At 29.8% G+C, this 18,030-nt stretch overlaps 2 protein-coding genes and 1 non-coding gene across 4 annotated transcripts in view; 1 reads left to right on the forward strand and 2 right to left on the reverse strand.

Moving 5' to 3' along the window:
• Nucleotides 1–1,304: 1,304 nt before the first annotated feature.
• On the reverse strand, nucleotides 1,305–2,045 carry LOC113553282 (nuclear protein 1). The gene is made up of 2 exons (XM_026956536.1): nucleotides 1,858–2,045; nucleotides 1,305–1,767 (listed from the first exon to the last, which is right to left on the reverse strand). Exons 1-2 carry the CDS (start codon nucleotides 1,937–1,939, stop codon nucleotides 1,619–1,621), a joined length of 231 nt encoding a protein of 76 aa, XP_026812337.1. The 5' UTR covers nucleotides 1,940–2,045; the 3' UTR covers nucleotides 1,305–1,618.
• Nucleotides 2,046–3,533: 1,488 nt separating this feature from the next.
• Nucleotides 3,534–18,030, reverse strand: part of LOC113552393 — a 29,956-nt gene continuing 15,459 nt past the window's right edge. Inside the window, exons 1-8 of one of the 2 annotated variants that reach the window (XM_026955276.2) lie at nucleotides 15,690–15,748; nucleotides 11,667–11,781; nucleotides 6,926–7,000; nucleotides 6,082–6,257; nucleotides 5,807–6,004; nucleotides 5,526–5,684; nucleotides 5,312–5,470; nucleotides 3,534–4,812 (exon numbers count right to left, since the gene is read on the reverse strand). In XM_026955276.2, the coding sequence (XP_026811077.1) occupies nucleotides 3,609–4,812; nucleotides 5,312–5,470; nucleotides 5,526–5,684; nucleotides 5,807–6,004; nucleotides 6,082–6,257; nucleotides 6,926–7,000; nucleotides 11,667–11,781; nucleotides 15,690–15,748 (2,145 nt within the window). In that variant the 3' untranslated portion in view covers nucleotides 3,534–3,608. Of the gene's footprint in view, nucleotides 4,813–5,311; nucleotides 5,471–5,525; nucleotides 5,685–5,806; nucleotides 6,005–6,081; nucleotides 6,258–6,925; nucleotides 7,001–11,666; nucleotides 11,782–15,689; nucleotides 15,768–18,030 lie in introns of those variants that run through there. The other variant, XM_026955274.1, reaches the window with a different exon arrangement.
• Nucleotides 7,706–7,778, forward strand: Trnav-uac. The gene has a single exon. It is a non-coding gene; the product is annotated as a tRNA-Val (tRNA).

The raw sequence follows: 18,030 nt of genomic DNA on the forward strand, positions 1-18,030 counted from the left end.
AATTTGCATTAATTCATACAATTGGATTACCTTTAAACATACATTGTATTTGTTAATTATACTTAAAGCAATCTTGAAACATTTATATATCCGACAAGACAAAATCATGTAATATAATGCCTTTCAATCTCATAGCTTATTTATTGCTAGAATATGATAATATGATTTATAATTTAATAATAACATAGTATGGTCTTTCTTTCCACATACATATGTAATGGACAAACTGGTTTATTATATGTTGTAGAGTTAAATTATTTGCTTTAGTCAGTTTAAATTGAATTGGTTTTTTATAAAATATAACATGAGCATAAAAAGTACAATGATATAAAGCATGAAAGCGTTATGGACTCAATAGCTAGGCATATCTGAAAATGCTGTACTATAGGCTCCTTTATACATGGCATCTCTATCTCTTCTCTTATAACAAAAGTTCTGTAACTTATCCAATACCCTTATGGTTGTTATTCATATGTGAATATATTTTATTATAAGTTTTCTTAGCAACTAATATAATTATTGTGATCGTTACAATAAAATTTTTTTTTTAATGAATTTTACAGCTAATAGTACTAATGTGGTGGATATCCTACTCAGATCATGTTTCTTTGGACATTTTTTCATATTAATACGTCATGCTATGGCTGACATTCTAATAGTAATTTGTACAGTGATACAAAATAACATAATACCATTAACACCAATAAGTTCTGAGAACCCAGTCCATAATAATTCCCTACATGAAAATTGTATTACTTAAATATGACGTACAATGATATACTTATGACATAATTTTTAAGATTTATACCATTTACAATTTCTATTATGTTGATAACGTTACATTTACTAATATTCACCATCTAAGTTTCTTGGAAAGCGATATTACAACATTTGTTTCAGTCACACTTACATATTTCTTTTCATAAACACTGCATATATTTTCATTCCTAATACCTTAATTTCTTAGCTTCATATGAAGGTAATATATTTATAATGTAAAAGAATGATATGTATCATAATCATTATTCAAAATTTTAAGTGTCATTCAATGCAAGGTTATTATATGTATACCATTGAGTTAACAAAGTAGTGAGTACCAGCTGTGTTTAACAATATTGTCAGTTAAAAAATGAAAGTTGTTATTCCTAGCAATAAATTTGACCTTGAGGTTTATTGATTTGTTTACAGTAAAATTTGATTGTAATAGTATTTATATTTTATGATGATAACTTCAAATTATAAGCTTGACACATCACAAGTGAGGTAATAGCACGCGGTTAGGTAAATAATAATAAAACTAAAAATTTCAATCAACTTATATGTATTGAAATGCATTGATGTCATATACAATTACTTATACACCTTTCAAAAATATAACATCTATAGATAATATTATCTTAAAAAAAAAAAAATAATAATATATATATTATATTAAGAAAGAAAAGATAATCTACGGTTAAAGAACGTAGATTAAACGTTTCTGAACATTAGTTTTTAAAATTAATATCAATTATTAACGATGGCTTTTAATGAGCAATCAATTAGTTATTTTGGAAAATAAAGAAAAAAATTATAAGTAAAACCGTTGCAAGACATTGGAAGAAGCGCTTGGATCCCATCACTTTCTGGTTGATGGATGGGGCTTCAAATTCTCTTCCTTCCTGTTGGTTTCAGTGTTTTGCAATTTAGTTGACAGTTTTCTCGAGTGACCGCTTGGGTCGAAATGATTGGTGTGTTCACTAGCCTCTTTCTTGCTTCTATTCTTACCTGTAAGTGCGTAAAAAAACACGTTAACAATGTATAAATTAAAACGTGTAAAGATTCACGATGGTGATATTATTTTGTTCATAATATTACCGCTGTGTCCGCTGTTGACCAATTTGTCTTGGTCGTAGTTGTACTCATCGTATTCATCTTCCATATTCGTGACGGCAGACATGTTTAGTTCGTGTTAAAAATGGATTTTCGTATTAACTTTAAGACGTGCACGCTGACAGTTATATGCGACGATTTCCGCGTCTGGTTTTTTTTTGTATTATGTTTTCTATCCCCACTTGAATTCGACGTACCGAGTTACAGACAGACCTATTCTGCGAACGGTTGCCACAGCCGGACAGTCAGCTGTGCCGCAGTAGATAACTCATAGCAGTGCTGCCAATGCTGGTCTTTTTTTATACGCGCGATATTTGATAATTCGAAAAGTTTATTAAGACAATATATATTTAAAATAAAAAAACTCGAAACTATTAATATTTTATGTATTTATAATTATGTGGTCCCATGTCCACATTATTAATTTTAGTATTTTACACCAGAGGAATTTCTTATTTTATTTCATATATTTAATTGAGTGCGTATATATTAATTGTTAATTACACGTGTCTGTGTTAACACATTTATAGTCGGTACTGCGGTAATTTAAATATTATTAAACTGAATTAATTTTTTTTATAATTCCTTTTATACAATATTATTATATTAATATATCATATTTATAGTATGCTTGTTTAATCGTGTAGATACTGAAACCGAATAGTTCCTCGGACTACTCAGAGATATTTGGTGATTTAAATATTATTGATAATATAAATAAAATGGTACTACCGTTGGAAAATATGGGATTGATTCAAATTTGATTGTTTATCGTGTCAACAATGTTAGTGAAAGTTCATTGTATAACATCATTAACATCTTTTAACTACGCGAAAAATACGATAAAAATTTGGATTTTAATAATAAGTAATATCTCAGGTAAGCTAATAAAGTAATAAAGTAACTTTAAAAAAACCTAACAATTAAAATATTAAATGATTTAAATTTAAAGAAATATAAGTATTGACACAAAAAAATAATGCTACAGACTTGTGTAACTTATATTGAGTACCTACCTACTCATATTACCATTGAGTATATATTTTAATATTTTGCAATATACTATACTAATATACTACCTATATGCTGTTAACCCTACTTCCGGCTGTGAGTGTATTACTGTATTAGCTTACTTGTAATAATAAATAATATCGAGTGTTGTGTACTGCAGTAAACACTTTTGACTTGTATAATACGTTACACTTTATGGCCATACCGACTACAATTACTATCTTGCAAAGTCTAAAATTAAAAATAAACCATTAAAAGCTTATACTTAACGATATAATAGGTACCTGCAGCACTGCACACGCAAATGATGCGTGTTAAGGCCTCTATATTTCGATTAAATAGTAAATACATACAGGGTTCGGCGTCGCCGATATGGACATCGGTATACATTGTTGTAGTGTAATAACTAATAAGTGCCGACCCGGTTCAAGAGGTAGGCGACACAAGCCCACACCTAGGGCGGCATTTAACGTTTTTATAAACAATATTTTATGTAGTATTTACATGTAAGGGGCGGCAAGACTCAAGTTTGCCTAAGTGTGTTTAAACACTCGAGCCGGGCCTTATAGGTGTAATCCAAACAACAAAAATATAAATCACACACGCTTAAACGACATTTGTATTATACTAGGAAAATAAATTAACTCGAATATTAAAGAAAAAAAGACTTTATATACACAAAATGATTTATAGATAAAAGTAAGTATATTATATAGGTGAAGCGTTCACGACATGGTGTTGTTTATGGCCGATAGATCGACGTCGTCTACGTCGTCGTTGTGTCGTCGGCGGTTGTGATTGTGATGGTTGTGCCCGTGACGTAGTCTGACGATGACTTCGTCGTTGTTGCCGCCGCCGCCGTCGTTGTCGTTGACCGTCGCGGAATCGTCGTCGACGTCGTTTTTGCTGGCCGCGACACTGTTGCTGTGTCGTTGTTGCAGAGACAGACGCAATGGTTTTTTGGGCGGCATCGGGGCCCGCCGGCCTGACTGTTCCGAATCGTAATTGAGCGACCGGCTGGGACGCGGCGACCCTGCACCGCCCGACAAGGAGGCCGAACCGGTCGCGGTCAAGTGCGAGTAATATTCGGTGCTCTTCAACCGGTGCGAGTCGGCGGCCGTGGCGTCCTGTTGCAAGTCGAGCGATCTCACGCTGCCGCCGCCGCACTGCTGAAGCAAATACGGCGCAGCACCACCTCCACCGGAAGACTCGGAGTCGAGGAACCGGAACAACGTCTGCTGGGCCTCACGTATGTGTCGGGTTCTGCTGCTGTTTCGGCCACCAGCCGTCGGGTACTTGCTTCGCTTGCTGTGCGCCGCGGCCACGCCGTGCAGGTCGTCGAACGACTTGTAGGCGGCCACGACGGCATCGGCCGACGAGACCAGTGACTCGACCGACGCCGAACTGCCGTATAGCCGGGGCACGGTCCGGATGCGCGTCTTGACCACCGGGCCGCCTTCGGGAGGCCGCATCGCCGTGGGCCGATCGTCGTACACCACCTGTTTGCGCTTGTACTGTTGAATGGCCGACACGCCGTGCTTGGGGCTCTTGCTCCGGACCATCACTGCCGAGTTGGCACCCCTCTGGAACATCACGCCGCTGCCACTTCCGCCTCCGTTTGAGGTTGTTCCAGACGACGATGACCTGCTCTTGATCAGCTCCGATACCTGGTCCTCTAGGTACGACACCCTGTGTGACAGCCTCACGTTTTCCGTCTTGTACGCGTGCTTGGACCGGTCTGTTTCCTCGGCCCGCGTCCGGCAAACGTCCAGCTCCCGCCTGAGTGCCGCCAACTCTAGTTGGTGGTCGGCCGACGGCCCGTCGTGCATCACCACTACGCGCACGGACGACGGCGACACCTCCAGCAGCCGATTCAGGTCGTGGTTGTTCTTCATCGACAACACTACCTTACCATTCACTTCCAGTAACCTGTGGTAACAAAAATAAAACCTTAAAAAATTTAATTATCATCCTAAATGTTATATATTTAATATTCGTATATCAATGTATCATTATACAATGGAAAATCGCCTAAAGTTGGAACTCAGAAGATTAAAAATAGCTCGGATCATAATTCATAATACGTAAGAGCCAAACTATTATTATACTAAATGTATATAGTATAAGTATCTGTATTAATACTAATAAATAATAATACTATGTAGGTACCTATTTTATAAAAATTATATTATGTTTCCTATTCATAATGGGTTGCATAAGAAAATGATTAAATTAATGGATCAGCCGTGGATTGTTTGGTCATGTTTAACTGTTTAAGGGACCATATTTGCTCGATATTAATTCATAATTGTTTACGTAATCCGGTATTAAAGTTAAAAAAATTAATTCCTTTAATAACTATGTCTGTTCTTACAATAAAACACCAATTCATTTTTAATATATATTTTTCAATAACTTGAAAACTTACCTATCTCCTTTAGAAAATCCCAAATCGTCAACTGTCCAGTCAATAAACAAGCCTGGCTTATCTTTTCTCGAGCCTACACCAAACTTAGGACTTTTCGGATCGTATGCCAGCTCTACAGCATGTAAGCTAATCACGGCTCCGGGATTAGAAACTAAATAACTACAAAAAAATCCAGTTAGGTAATGCTATTGGGTTGATTTTTATTGAAACTTACTTGTACAGAGTGTTATTTTCATTTTGTTCATTATGTTGTTCAATCTCTTCAAGACGACACTTGTGTTTGTTGGATTCCTCCATTAGACTAAGAAGATTAAGTTCCTCTCTGCCCAATTGATATTCTAACTCTGCCTGTTGTATCCTTGTGTCAATGTTACTGGAACGATTAAAACAAATATAAACAACAATTAAACACGATGATTGTGTAAAAATAATTGACTATCTACATTTTTCCTTCTACTTTTTATTTATTCTTATTAAGCAGCGGATCTTGCTTACTCAGTAACATCTAATTGTTCTAGTGACATTTTTATGTTTTTAATAGTCAATCGTTTTTGGTCCATATCATTTTTTAGGCTTTCTATTTTTTGGGTCAGTGAATGTTTTTCACTTTCGTTGACCGTATCGCTTTGTACTTTTTGATTATGTTTGTTCTGTTCATTGGTTTCATTGACTAGATGAGTTTGAAGTTTTATACTGCAAAATATTATTTTTTAAATAGACAAAAAGTTACGATCAATATTAAATGATAAACCTATCAAAGAAAAACTTACTTGTTTCGTGCAATATTTTCTTTGTCGTGGTTGTCCGTCATGTATCCATTGCTTTTGACAGGTGTTATAGTCTTTTGAGTAATCATCGCTGGTTGGGGGCTACTTGGTATCACAGGAGTTGAACTCTTTTTTGTTTTTTTTAACGTTGTAGATAGTGAGACTTCAATGCTAGCCATCTGGAAATTTATTTTTAAAACTGTTAATCGCATTTTAGTTGATCTTAAAATTATTAGGCCATACACGTCATTCTAGTATGATCGGTATAAAATGTGACGTGTTATTATCTATTAGACATACAGCCATACAGGGATAACAATTACTAATTAGTAATTAGGTAGAAATTTAGTTTATAACATGATTTTCTACTCAATGGATAGGTACTGCAACATTTATACAATTATACGCAATTATGGTAAACAATAACCAATAACGTTCCTGCTTACATTTCTATAGAACTGCGAAATTTCTACAATTGTCTATCTATTGTGTCCGAGATTTGAATATAATTTTTTTTTGTTATCCTATATGGCTGTATCTTAGTCTTTAAATTAGTACCGTAAAACCGGATGAATAAAAATAGTGTGGGGTAAATAGAAACAAAATCAGGAAAATTATTATTTTTACGTCCTCATAATCAAGTATTTGTGTTATCAATATGAAATCTTCACTAAATCGAAAACACATTAGCTATTAATAATATAGGTACGAATATATATAATTTTTCGAACAAGACAAGTAATTAGTATTATATCTAATTATAATAAGTATATGACTAATTACAATTTATATAATTTATTGTTATATGTTTTAATGTTTATGTTATTATAATTCTTAAGTTACCTACCTTAGCTTCTAATGTCTCCAGTTGTGAGAGTCTGGGTTCCATAAATTGAGTTTGTGGAGGATGATGTAACGAACCCTGGAAAATAAATTATTATCTAAATTTAAAAAATTATATATTACGAAGAAAATAGTGAGTAATCAATAACAAAATATAATTTGTTAATTATTAAATATTTTACATTAAGAGTAAAATTAATATTTTGATGCAATAAAAAAGAAACCGGTTGGATTTATATTTTATACTGTCCAAAAATGTAATAAATAATAAACTACCAAAGCAACACAGAAAATGTAGGAATTTAAAATAGAGTTCTATTGTTTTTTTTTTAAATTAACTTTTAGTAAAAAAATCCATAATATCTCGACAATTACAATAATGTTGTCAAAATATATAATATTGGACTATTACATATTATAATGTAGTTTGGTAATAGGTATTCAAATGCATGCATAAGCGCAATTTGAGGGGGGCTTGAGGTCTAAGCCCCCAAAATGGTTTGTATATATCCCCTTCTACTTTTATGTATATCTGGGAGCATATACACAATAAATACAGACAATAAAGTTTATTATTACTTTTATCTACTATAGGTAAATTTGTATATTTAAACATCTTTTACTAGATTTTAAACAAAAAATATTTTTAAATTTATACTTTATTAAAATTGTCATGTAATACCTAATCAACAATATTATACTTAAAATATGTAATACAAATATCTACAAATAACATTATTTTTTATATTTGCTAATAGACCTCAATTTGTCATTATTAGCATGTGGTTCCGTAGTGTAGTGGTTATCACGTCTGCTTTACACGCAGAAGGTCGCCAGTTCGATCCTGGCCGGAATCAATCAATTTTTTTTTTAAACTTGACTACTATACATAATAATCAACTGATTATTTATTCAAAAATTACCTTAGAATTTATTTATATTTATTAATTATCAATTAAAGGCAACAAATGCAATTTTACTTTTAGGTTGTAAAACGATGCTCATGAAAAATATATAATACTAGGTATATAATGACTATTTTCGTTGATTATAAATACTAGTAAATACATTTTTCGAAACATATTTTTTATGACAACTTTACTATATAGCTATTAATATAATTTTTGTGAAATTATAGAATTAGTTAATAGTTTATAACACAAATCTGAAATCATGATATCATAGCTAGAGGTCATTGACTAACACGAATAATGATATCGACAGTTAGGTAATACATAACTAGGTTTAAAAATGCACACCTATGCCTTTATCGAACCTTTTTTTCGAAAGCAACTTATCTAACTGATTATAATTTTGGAAGCAAGTATAGTATGCATCGATTGTCTTAATTTTCCCATCCTTAAAATGAACTAATGATATTACACGTAATATACATCTATTACTTGCTTCCGAAATTATAATCAGTTAGATTGTATATTATTACAGATCCACGATTATTAAAAATTGAATGAAGACTGAAGAGTGAGAACACAAATTAAGAACAACATTCATGTATAATATTAGTCTAAAAATAAAAACAGTGGGTATAAACTACAGAGGGTAGTAAATGTAAGCGTTTTGTCAGTTTGCACATCTCGACATCTGTTACGTCCCAAGAATAGGATGTAGTAATTTATAAAAATGATATTAAGTGGTTCATTAGCATTTAAAATAAATTAGGATTACAAAAATTACTTCTATTGTAGGTTTTTTGGTCTACGTTTTACTTATACTTTCGATGTAGGTATTTATTATAATATCATACACTCATTCGGTTTTGAAAATTTAATTAAATAAAATTACATAATTATGTATTAATCGTATTGAAATCTTCTTCACCAAAGCCCAAAGGTATTAATACATATGAAAATTAATTTTTATTTATTATATTCCTACAAGTTATAAAAAAAACATATTTTCTTTAAAGTTATTACAGTGCTATTTTTTTACTATCTTAACATCATGTAAATTGTATTCGTATAATTGTTTAGTTTTATAGGCATATAGTCGTGTATAGCTAATAGAAGTCGCAATCAATATTTAATTATCTTTAAACCATAAATACGTATTATTTTTCTGTAATACTGTATTGTATACACTACACTATATACTACACTGATATTGATGACTGCAGCAGCTGAAAAACAGAAAAATGCGCATGTCCGACATGTACCCACACCAATAACGTGTTATCGTATACTACAACTATATTTATATACAAAATAAATAATTTCCCGACGACTTGCCCAGACGATAATATAATATTACGATCAATTTACAATCGAGGCGGTTATCGGAATCTACAGCATCTACGAGATTTTTAATGATTCCAAATAACAGGTTGCGAGTGGCTGTGCACAGTGTCTGTGTGTATAATAATAATATAATATCGTATAACATTCAAAATATAGAATACACCATGTTCTCGATTATTTCTCGCATACATACATTATGGCCATTATGCGGTATTCGTATCTATCAACAGTAATTATTATACGCTGATCCGTTATGAAATACACGACCGCCGAAATATCGCGGTTTCCTTGGCCTCTGACCGCTTACCTGCACTGTACGCACACACGAATATTATGTTGTCTCTAGAGGGGCTTTACTAGTAATTTGTTTTTGGGGATTATTCTCATGTAACGATTTCTGTATTTATATATATCGTGTATGTTTAGGTAGACGGTATATTATACATATTGTAGCATTTGTAGCACACTAGCTCGGATGGTGTTCGATCATTGATCGTGATATTCAAGATACGTTTGTTACTGCAATATGCTGTATAATAGCATAGCTAGGTGTAGTTGTGTTAATAAAATAATACACACAGCCACCATTTATATGGGAGGATCATTAAATCATGCTCGTCCCCATTTTCCATTTTATAATGAATTTATTCAAATTTTGATTTTTAGAATGTTTAAAAATACTTAAAGACCATATTTTAAAAATGTTGTGACTTTTTGTGCTACTCAAGGAGGTCATCTTATGGAGGCAGAAACTTATGTTATTCAAATGAGGACCCCCTTTTTCTTTTTTCTATCAAAGAAATACATTTTTTTTAATGTTGATGTGCCTAATTAAAATTTCAAATGAATAGTTTTTCATTTGTTAATATGTTTCATATTATTGTTTATATTAAGGATATAAAAGTCCTTAAAAGTGGTTTAAAAAAAAAAAATGATGTGGTATTAATCTAGTGTTTATTATACTTAGATTAATGCTAATTACTAAAATTTTCAAGTTACTGTATAGCATTTATATCTCCTAAATGCATTATCCTATTATTCTTTTAGTACACAAAGTTAAATAACTCTAAAATACTCTCGATCTAATTTTGATTTTGATACGTCAACATTTTAAGAAAAGTTATAATATGCTAAATAATTTACAGTATAAAAGGAGGGTTCTCATTTGAAAAACAAAAGTTTGTATCTCCACTGGATTGTTCTTAAGTAGTACAAAACAATTCAAGAATTCAAAATATGGTATATATGAAAATTCCAAAATTCAGTTTTTGAACTATTACGTTATTGAAAAAGAAAAAAAAGGGCATGAGCATGTTTTGTGAATCACCCTGTTTATTTTAGTATTTACGAACTGAACAAATTAACATTGTTTGTTTGGCTATACTAATATACCATAATATAATTATTATTTATTTTCTTCTGAAATTTCCCAATTATAATTTTCAAGCTCCATTTGTTTCATCAAACAATAAACATTATTACTTTATGTGTATAATATTTCATAATGAAATATTTTCGTATTCATAACTATATATATATATATATATATATATATATATATATATTATTATTGAATAATAACATAGTTTTCTTTGGATATATATGTAACAATAATTTTTGTCTATAGAAATGTAAAACAAATAAAAGGTTCGATAACAATTATTTCATATTTATCGTCTGCAAAGAATATCTACCAGTGTTGCATGACGAATTGCCCAAATATCTTTTTGTTTATATATTTTATTTTTGTGTATAACTTTTAAGTTAGAGTCAGATAAAGTAAAATATAACCGTAATATTATAAAGTACAGATTTAGCACTTAAAGTGTATCTAACTTTCAAATATATAAATAGTTTGTATTTTTATTTGCATATAGCTTGATAAACTTTCTGCCAACTTATGTGACTAAATAATGCACAAAAACCACTATGCATGTACCTATATCCCCAAAGGACAAAGTTGTTCTTTTATGTCTTACACCATATAAAGAGAAATATACGCGTACCTATATATACACAGATAGTCTTAATATACATTTGAGAATGAAATTTCAGTGTTCCGAAAGCCATACTCACTGGTTAGGTTACTAGGTTAGATTGTTGTCAAAACTTGTAAACATAATTAATACTTAACGAAGTGCATTAATACCCAACAGTTCCTATTATCGAGAACTTCCTACTATTATATGATTTATTTATTCGTAGTTTTTTTTTATGATATGAATTGGAAAAAAAAATTAAAAATGTGAATCAATGAGAAATGTTTAGAAATAATTTATTTCGAACACAGAACTTATTTATTATACCCATATTCTATAGCCTTATATTATATTTCATTGTATACAATTTTTACGTATTAATATAATTGATTAATATAGAAATAATAAATTCAAGCGTTTCAAATGTGAGGGAAATAATTTACTTATTTTAACGTGTTTTATGTTTCACTATTCATTTTGACAGTATAACACCAAGATCTGTTGTACTTACCAGCGAAATGGTTCTTTGAGGCGACATTTTGGCCCTTTGGTCGGCTGTCACCATTTGACTGGCGTATAAATTGTTATACAATTCCGCGATAGTCGAGTTGTTCTTCTTTGACGACCTGCAACGACAGCAAAGTGAGTATGAATGAACAGGTTTTTCGACATTTTCGCGTTCACGTACATCGTACATGTGAACTCTGCATATAAATTATAATATATATCAAGTCACTACGTAATTATAGTTTAATTTTGCGTGTGTGTAGTTCATCGTAATTATAATAAGATTTCAAGGCAAAAAGTGTACAAAAAAATTGTGTTTAAAAATCAATATAAGTAGGTTAGGCAAAATATTAACATTTTATTAAAAGAAAACACTTATATAGGTGTATTTTTTGCATGTATAAAAATAACGGATTATAATAAATTGCAAATAAATGTATTTGATTTGTAAATTGTATTACATTTTGTCGTTTGTCTTTATATACGTTATAAATTACTAAATGTATTATTATATCTTATAAAAAGTTTTATAATAGTTAAAAATAACCTAAATTTTAGTGTTGAAAAACTGTACTTATATATAATAAGTACCTATATTATTAAAAAAATTAATAGATGAGATGTTTAATATACTATATGGATTTGACATATGAAACATTACATGTATATTATAAATATTAATCATACATATATTTTATAAAAATTTATATTATACAGTACGCATAAATATTTAGTTCCTATGTTATAAAAAATTAATTAGATAAAAAAACAATTTATTATAGTTTTTCAAATAGCCTTAATCATTAAATAACGTCTATATTTTCTGAGTAAAGGCATAACAGTATGAACATGTTCGTGTGAATTTCACATGAGTTTATATTGTATAAGACGTGCTAACTAGGAATTTCAAAGGTGGTAGGCCGGGGGGGGGGAATGAGATGTTATTATGAAAAAAACAACTTTGATGGATTGAATAAAATATTTATTTATTTATTAAGATTTAATGCGCAGAGTCATAACAGTCATAACACAATAATATAATACAATAATAAGAATAATATACCTACTACTTGTATAATAATATTAATAAATAATAAGTATATAATAATATACTATAGATATTAGATATGGTATGTATTTGTCAATATTCATAAGTACTCGTATTTATAATATGAAAATTAGTTTGTACTAAATAATGTCCATATACTTATTATATGATATATTTAATCGTAAGCAGGTATTTATTTAATACATATTAAAAATAAACATAGTCAGATTGAAAATATAAAAGTTTTTTTTATACATGTGTAATAATAATAAATAATAAGTATATAATTACCATTTTATAATAATGCTTTTTTTGAGTCTAAAGACGCTTTTTACTATAGAAAAAAATACATTAATCACCAACTTTTAGAGTGAAATCTGGTAGAAAATAAGATCTAATAATCTACTTATCTGGTAATTTTAAAAATAATTTTACTTATCAAAAGTAAAAATTCCCAGTATACTATTCAAAATATTTTAAAAATGAACGCATAAAAAAAAAGGTAGGCAAGTGGATATCGCTCTACTGTATAGTAGAGATGGAGAAGGTCACTAAAATGGATGTGTTAAATTTTAATATAGATATCATTGTATACGGAAAACGATTCTGAACGGAGATGATTTGTCAGTCTAGGATAATTAGTAGGATATATTATGTTATTACCTATATTTAAATGACTGTAATATATCGTTATTTTACGCAATTTCGTAAAAAATTAAATTTCATACGCTTATACAATTTTTTTTATATTGATGTTAGAAATTTTTTTTTACAGTTATTTGAAGAAAAAGTTATAGAGAACCTTACGTGTGATGATGACCCCCAAGTACTAACTAGATTAATTTTCCTTTTCAAAGAGGGGCTGAAATAAAAAAATCAAAGCACTATTATTACTACTCCAAAACGAACGTGATGACAGACACAAAAATAAAAATAACGCACATCATTGTAAAATCAATACATTAATCACTCCGTTCAGGATCTAAAACAACTGGAATGTTTATGCAAAATTAGTCTTTAACAACATTGATTTTATTTTATAATAAAATAAAAATTTTATTTTTGTTATACTTAATTTAATAATGATAAACTGTGTAGAGACTTGAAGAGAATCGAATAAGGAATTATATTAGGGTTTTCAATAATACAAGATATAAATTTAAGAATATTTTGGATGTTCTATTTACAGAAGATGCTAAAATTATTTACAGATATTTGAAATTTAATTTTTTTTAAAGTATTGATAAAAAATTGTAGGCTTGGTCAAAAAGTTTGAAGACTTAATACGAAACTCCAAAAAACTTATTCTTATATAGTGTATTTATAAACATTGATAATTTGATAATACATGGTTCCATTTTTTTTTAATAATCTTTTGAATTTCAAATTTTAATAAAATTCATTAAATTTTAAAATTGCAAATTAATTTGTAATTAAAAATATATAAAGTTTTTAATTTTGATAGCTATATATGTTAAGCATTAAGTACAAGGTTTCTCATAGTTTTTATTTTTATAAAAAACTAAAAATCTCAAAAATAGTATTCATGATTTTTTTTAAAAAATATTTTAAGTTAAAATATCAATGAAATTGGATAAATGAAAAATAACGATTTTAGTTATTTTGTTTTAAAATTATCTGTAGGGATTTAAAACTTTTCTCCATTTCGTTTACTATTATTTACTATATACTCAACGAAAATTTCATAACATTTTGATTCATTTAAGCTATTTATATGATGAACCTATTTATCCATTCTACATTTTCACAGTACGCCTATATTGAATTATTGCATCATTAATAATATCATCGAATATTGTAATATAGTATTAAATAGTATAATGAGTGCGATTTGTATATATAAAAAAATAAGTTCCACCTACTGTACTAATTGAAAAATAAATTGGTATAGCAATAAAAATACATGATAAAATATCCATACAAATGTATGCTGATAGATCGTTTCTGATCGAAATCATTTTTCGTTTGTAATGATTGATCATTGGGCTCAAATCACACACCCATTAAAATAAATTACTCAATTATGAGGTATACTATAGACTATAGAGTATAAAGTATATAGATATCTAAAATATAGAAAAGCGACATCTATAGTTTTTTTGCTGATTATTTATATGAATTACATTTAAGATAGTAAGTGTTATAAAAGATTCATGTATATATATTTAGCGGAAAATGTGAATTAATGTATTTAGGCAGTTAGTACTTTATTAGAAAGGTAATCTTCATTTTTATATTACAATACACATTGTACACCATAATTGTTAATACTAACAGTTATATATCTATAAATGGATCTATGTCTATTGTATTTTCAAATTCTAAAGCAATAAGGCAAAAATATTTGTTTTTCAACCCCAACTCCTAAGATAATAAAGTCTGATGTATTTTTTAAACAAAATTAGTAGTATTTAGACCAAAAAATATATAGTCAAATTGCACAAATGTCATTACACAAATTTAGGTTATAACAATACTTATTTCTATATAGCTAAACATAATGCAGTTTATAGTTTAGGTTACAGATTAAAGCACAATATACGTCATATTTGTTTACAAAATTAATTATTATAATAATATGTACCATAATATATTAATATTTTAACATTTGGTAGATATTTATTCTTAAGTAATTACTGATAACCTCATATTTATGAACATTTGATGTAGCAAAAAATTGAAAAAGTTTAGAGAGTTTGGTAAATAACTGAGATAGGAATCATAGATTGCACTCATACATTATTTCTTTTAATTCAAAATTTCTTAATGCCATTACAATTACCTACAAGAAACATAAAAATGTGCAATAGATCAGTATATGTATACAATACAAATTACTTGAAAAAAAAAATTTTTTTTAAACTAATCAATTAGTTTATTTCAATACTTTTGATGAAAACTAAATTACAATATTCGTGGCTATAGTGTTGAAATTTTAAAAGTTATTTTAGTATTCACCTTTTGCCACATCGTCTTAGTAAATTGAAGTCACTAATTTGAGAAGCCGTAGAACTCATGATATCACACCATATGGCCCTAAAAACACATATAAAGAAATGTTAGATATTGGAATTTATTAGTATGATTAGGTAGGTAAAGTATTGGGTTAAAAATGATTATTATTTAATATAATATTAATATGTATTAATTGCATAATTTTACCTCTAAAATAAGCAAAAGGCTCTTAAAATAGCTTATTTATTTTAATAAAATATTGATGATTAAATAAATTAAATAATTCAGAATCTAATCTAATACAATATAATATAATATGGTAATTAATAATTGTATAGTTTAATATGTATTATTATTGATTAATGTTATGTTAATAATATACCTTGCTTGTTAACAATTACAGTGTCAATTATAATATACAAAAGTTATGTTAATTTCTTTCGTAGTTATTTTTTCAAACATGTTACGATAAAGGTGGCTTATTAAAAAAAAAAAAGAAGTAGAATCTATTATCTGTTAATGTTAAATATTCATATATATAGGTACAATTTACAAGCATTGCAGTACTTTATTGGTACATATTATTAATATGAAATAACGTTTCCTAATTCAAAATGTTTTGTTTTCTTTAAAATGTTGTCGCCCAAAGGAATGTTTTTCTTCTTACTATAGGCGTTTCAGATTTTTCATAAACAACTTTGATATTGTTGCCTGCATTGACGACTAAACAAACTTTACGGTATTTTTTTTTTCTCATAATTTCAGTTATCTCAAACGTGGTCGCCGACACGATTTTTAAATAATGGTCCTAAATACCGTCAGCTGTATAATATTATGTTTATATTTTATTAGCGACGGCTACATGCGTGACTGTACTATTTTAACAGGTCGTATATTACCTACATAGATATACAGGATGATTCTATTAACGCGAATCATGATGTATAATGTATATAATAGATAATCTATAAATAATCAAGTAGTCTATAAATTGATTTATAAATGGAATAATATTTATAAATATATATGTGTTTCTCACGGAAACGTCTCACACTCATGCTATACATATTTATTCATACTTGTTTGCCAATATAACTATAATAACATATAGATAGATTTAACAATAGTGAAAATTTAAAAATTATTTTTTTTTTTAGAATCATTTGCACGTTCCGAATTGTCGAACGGTGTGCATATAGTGAGAACCGCCCTGTACGCGAATATATGTTTATAAACGATTTATCCAGCTGCACACACATCGCATACCGCTGTATACACGTTGATGGACCACAAAATCACGCGCACCAGAGCACACTATATAGTTGCTGTCACACTAGCACACAATGTACACACACGTTCTCCTATTGTGCGACGGCTTCAGCGTAGGCACAACGGATTGCGTCGTCGGCATGTGTGTATATTATAATTTGTGTGTGTGTGTGTGTGTAGTTATATATAAAATCGTATATTATTATAACGTGTACCTATTATCGTATTAACGAAACTGTTGCGCAATTCGCTCATCGAATTTCGCATTCGTTTGGACAAATTTACGCTCTAAGCCCATCAGGTACATCGTATTCACTACATTTGACGTCTCTCGCCGGAGGATTTAAGTACCTATACTTAGACGCTATTACAAGTCGAACCACTAATAGACGGTGCAGCAGTGTTTGAACGGACGGACGGACGGACGCACGCACACGTACACGCAATCACTGTAATATTATGTATCTATTATTCTATTATTACACACATACCTGCTGCACGGCTGCTGCGCTATTCCTGTGCGAAGATTATGCGATTATAAGATAGGTATGTGTACGAGTATATACGAGTAGAAAATCTTAACTGTTGTAGTCCTAGTCCGCGGTATTTGCGTTGGTTTACGAAACGTAATCGAATTATAGTTTGTACGCACTTTGAGTTGTAGTAGGTACCCATTATATTATACTAATAGTAGTAGTGGTAGTAGTAGTAGCTGTAGACAGTAGTCGTCGTCGTCGTTGTGGACGTCGTGGTAGTGCGAAAACTTAAGACAACGCTCGGGGGATTTTGGGGTTAGAAAAGTTTTTAGGCAAACATTACACGACCGCGCCCCGTGCGTGTAAGTTTGCCGCACGTGCAGTGTGCGTTAGCGTGCGAATGTGTGGATGTGCATACGAGTTTCCCATCCCTTTATGCCACCCCAAGTTCACTGTTGACGGTGACAACAAGTCTTAACATTTTGACCGTCTTAAACTAATATTACATAACCAGATCTGAAATAACTTGCGCGTACGTGCGGAGGAAATATTTTACAAAAACCTGTTAAATGTATGGTCCTCAAATATTTCGTTCGCTA

Source organism: Rhopalosiphum maidis, chromosome 2 (genome assembly GCF_003676215.2).
Source record: "Rhopalosiphum maidis isolate BTI-1 chromosome 2, ASM367621v3, whole genome shotgun sequence".
In the NCBI taxonomy this organism is placed as follows: domain Eukaryota; kingdom Metazoa; phylum Arthropoda; class Insecta; order Hemiptera; family Aphididae; genus Rhopalosiphum; species Rhopalosiphum maidis.

Bases quoted from the DNA above. Each gene is read 5' to 3' on its own strand.
- LOC113553282 (XM_026956536.1), bottom strand. From the start codon at position 1,939: ATGTCTGCCGTCACGAATATGGAAGATGAATACGATGAGTACAACTAC. The intron at 1,768-1,857 runs GTAATATTATGA...ACGCACTTACAG, and splicing joins GGTCAACAGCGGACACAGCG to GTAAGAATAGAAGCAAGAAA.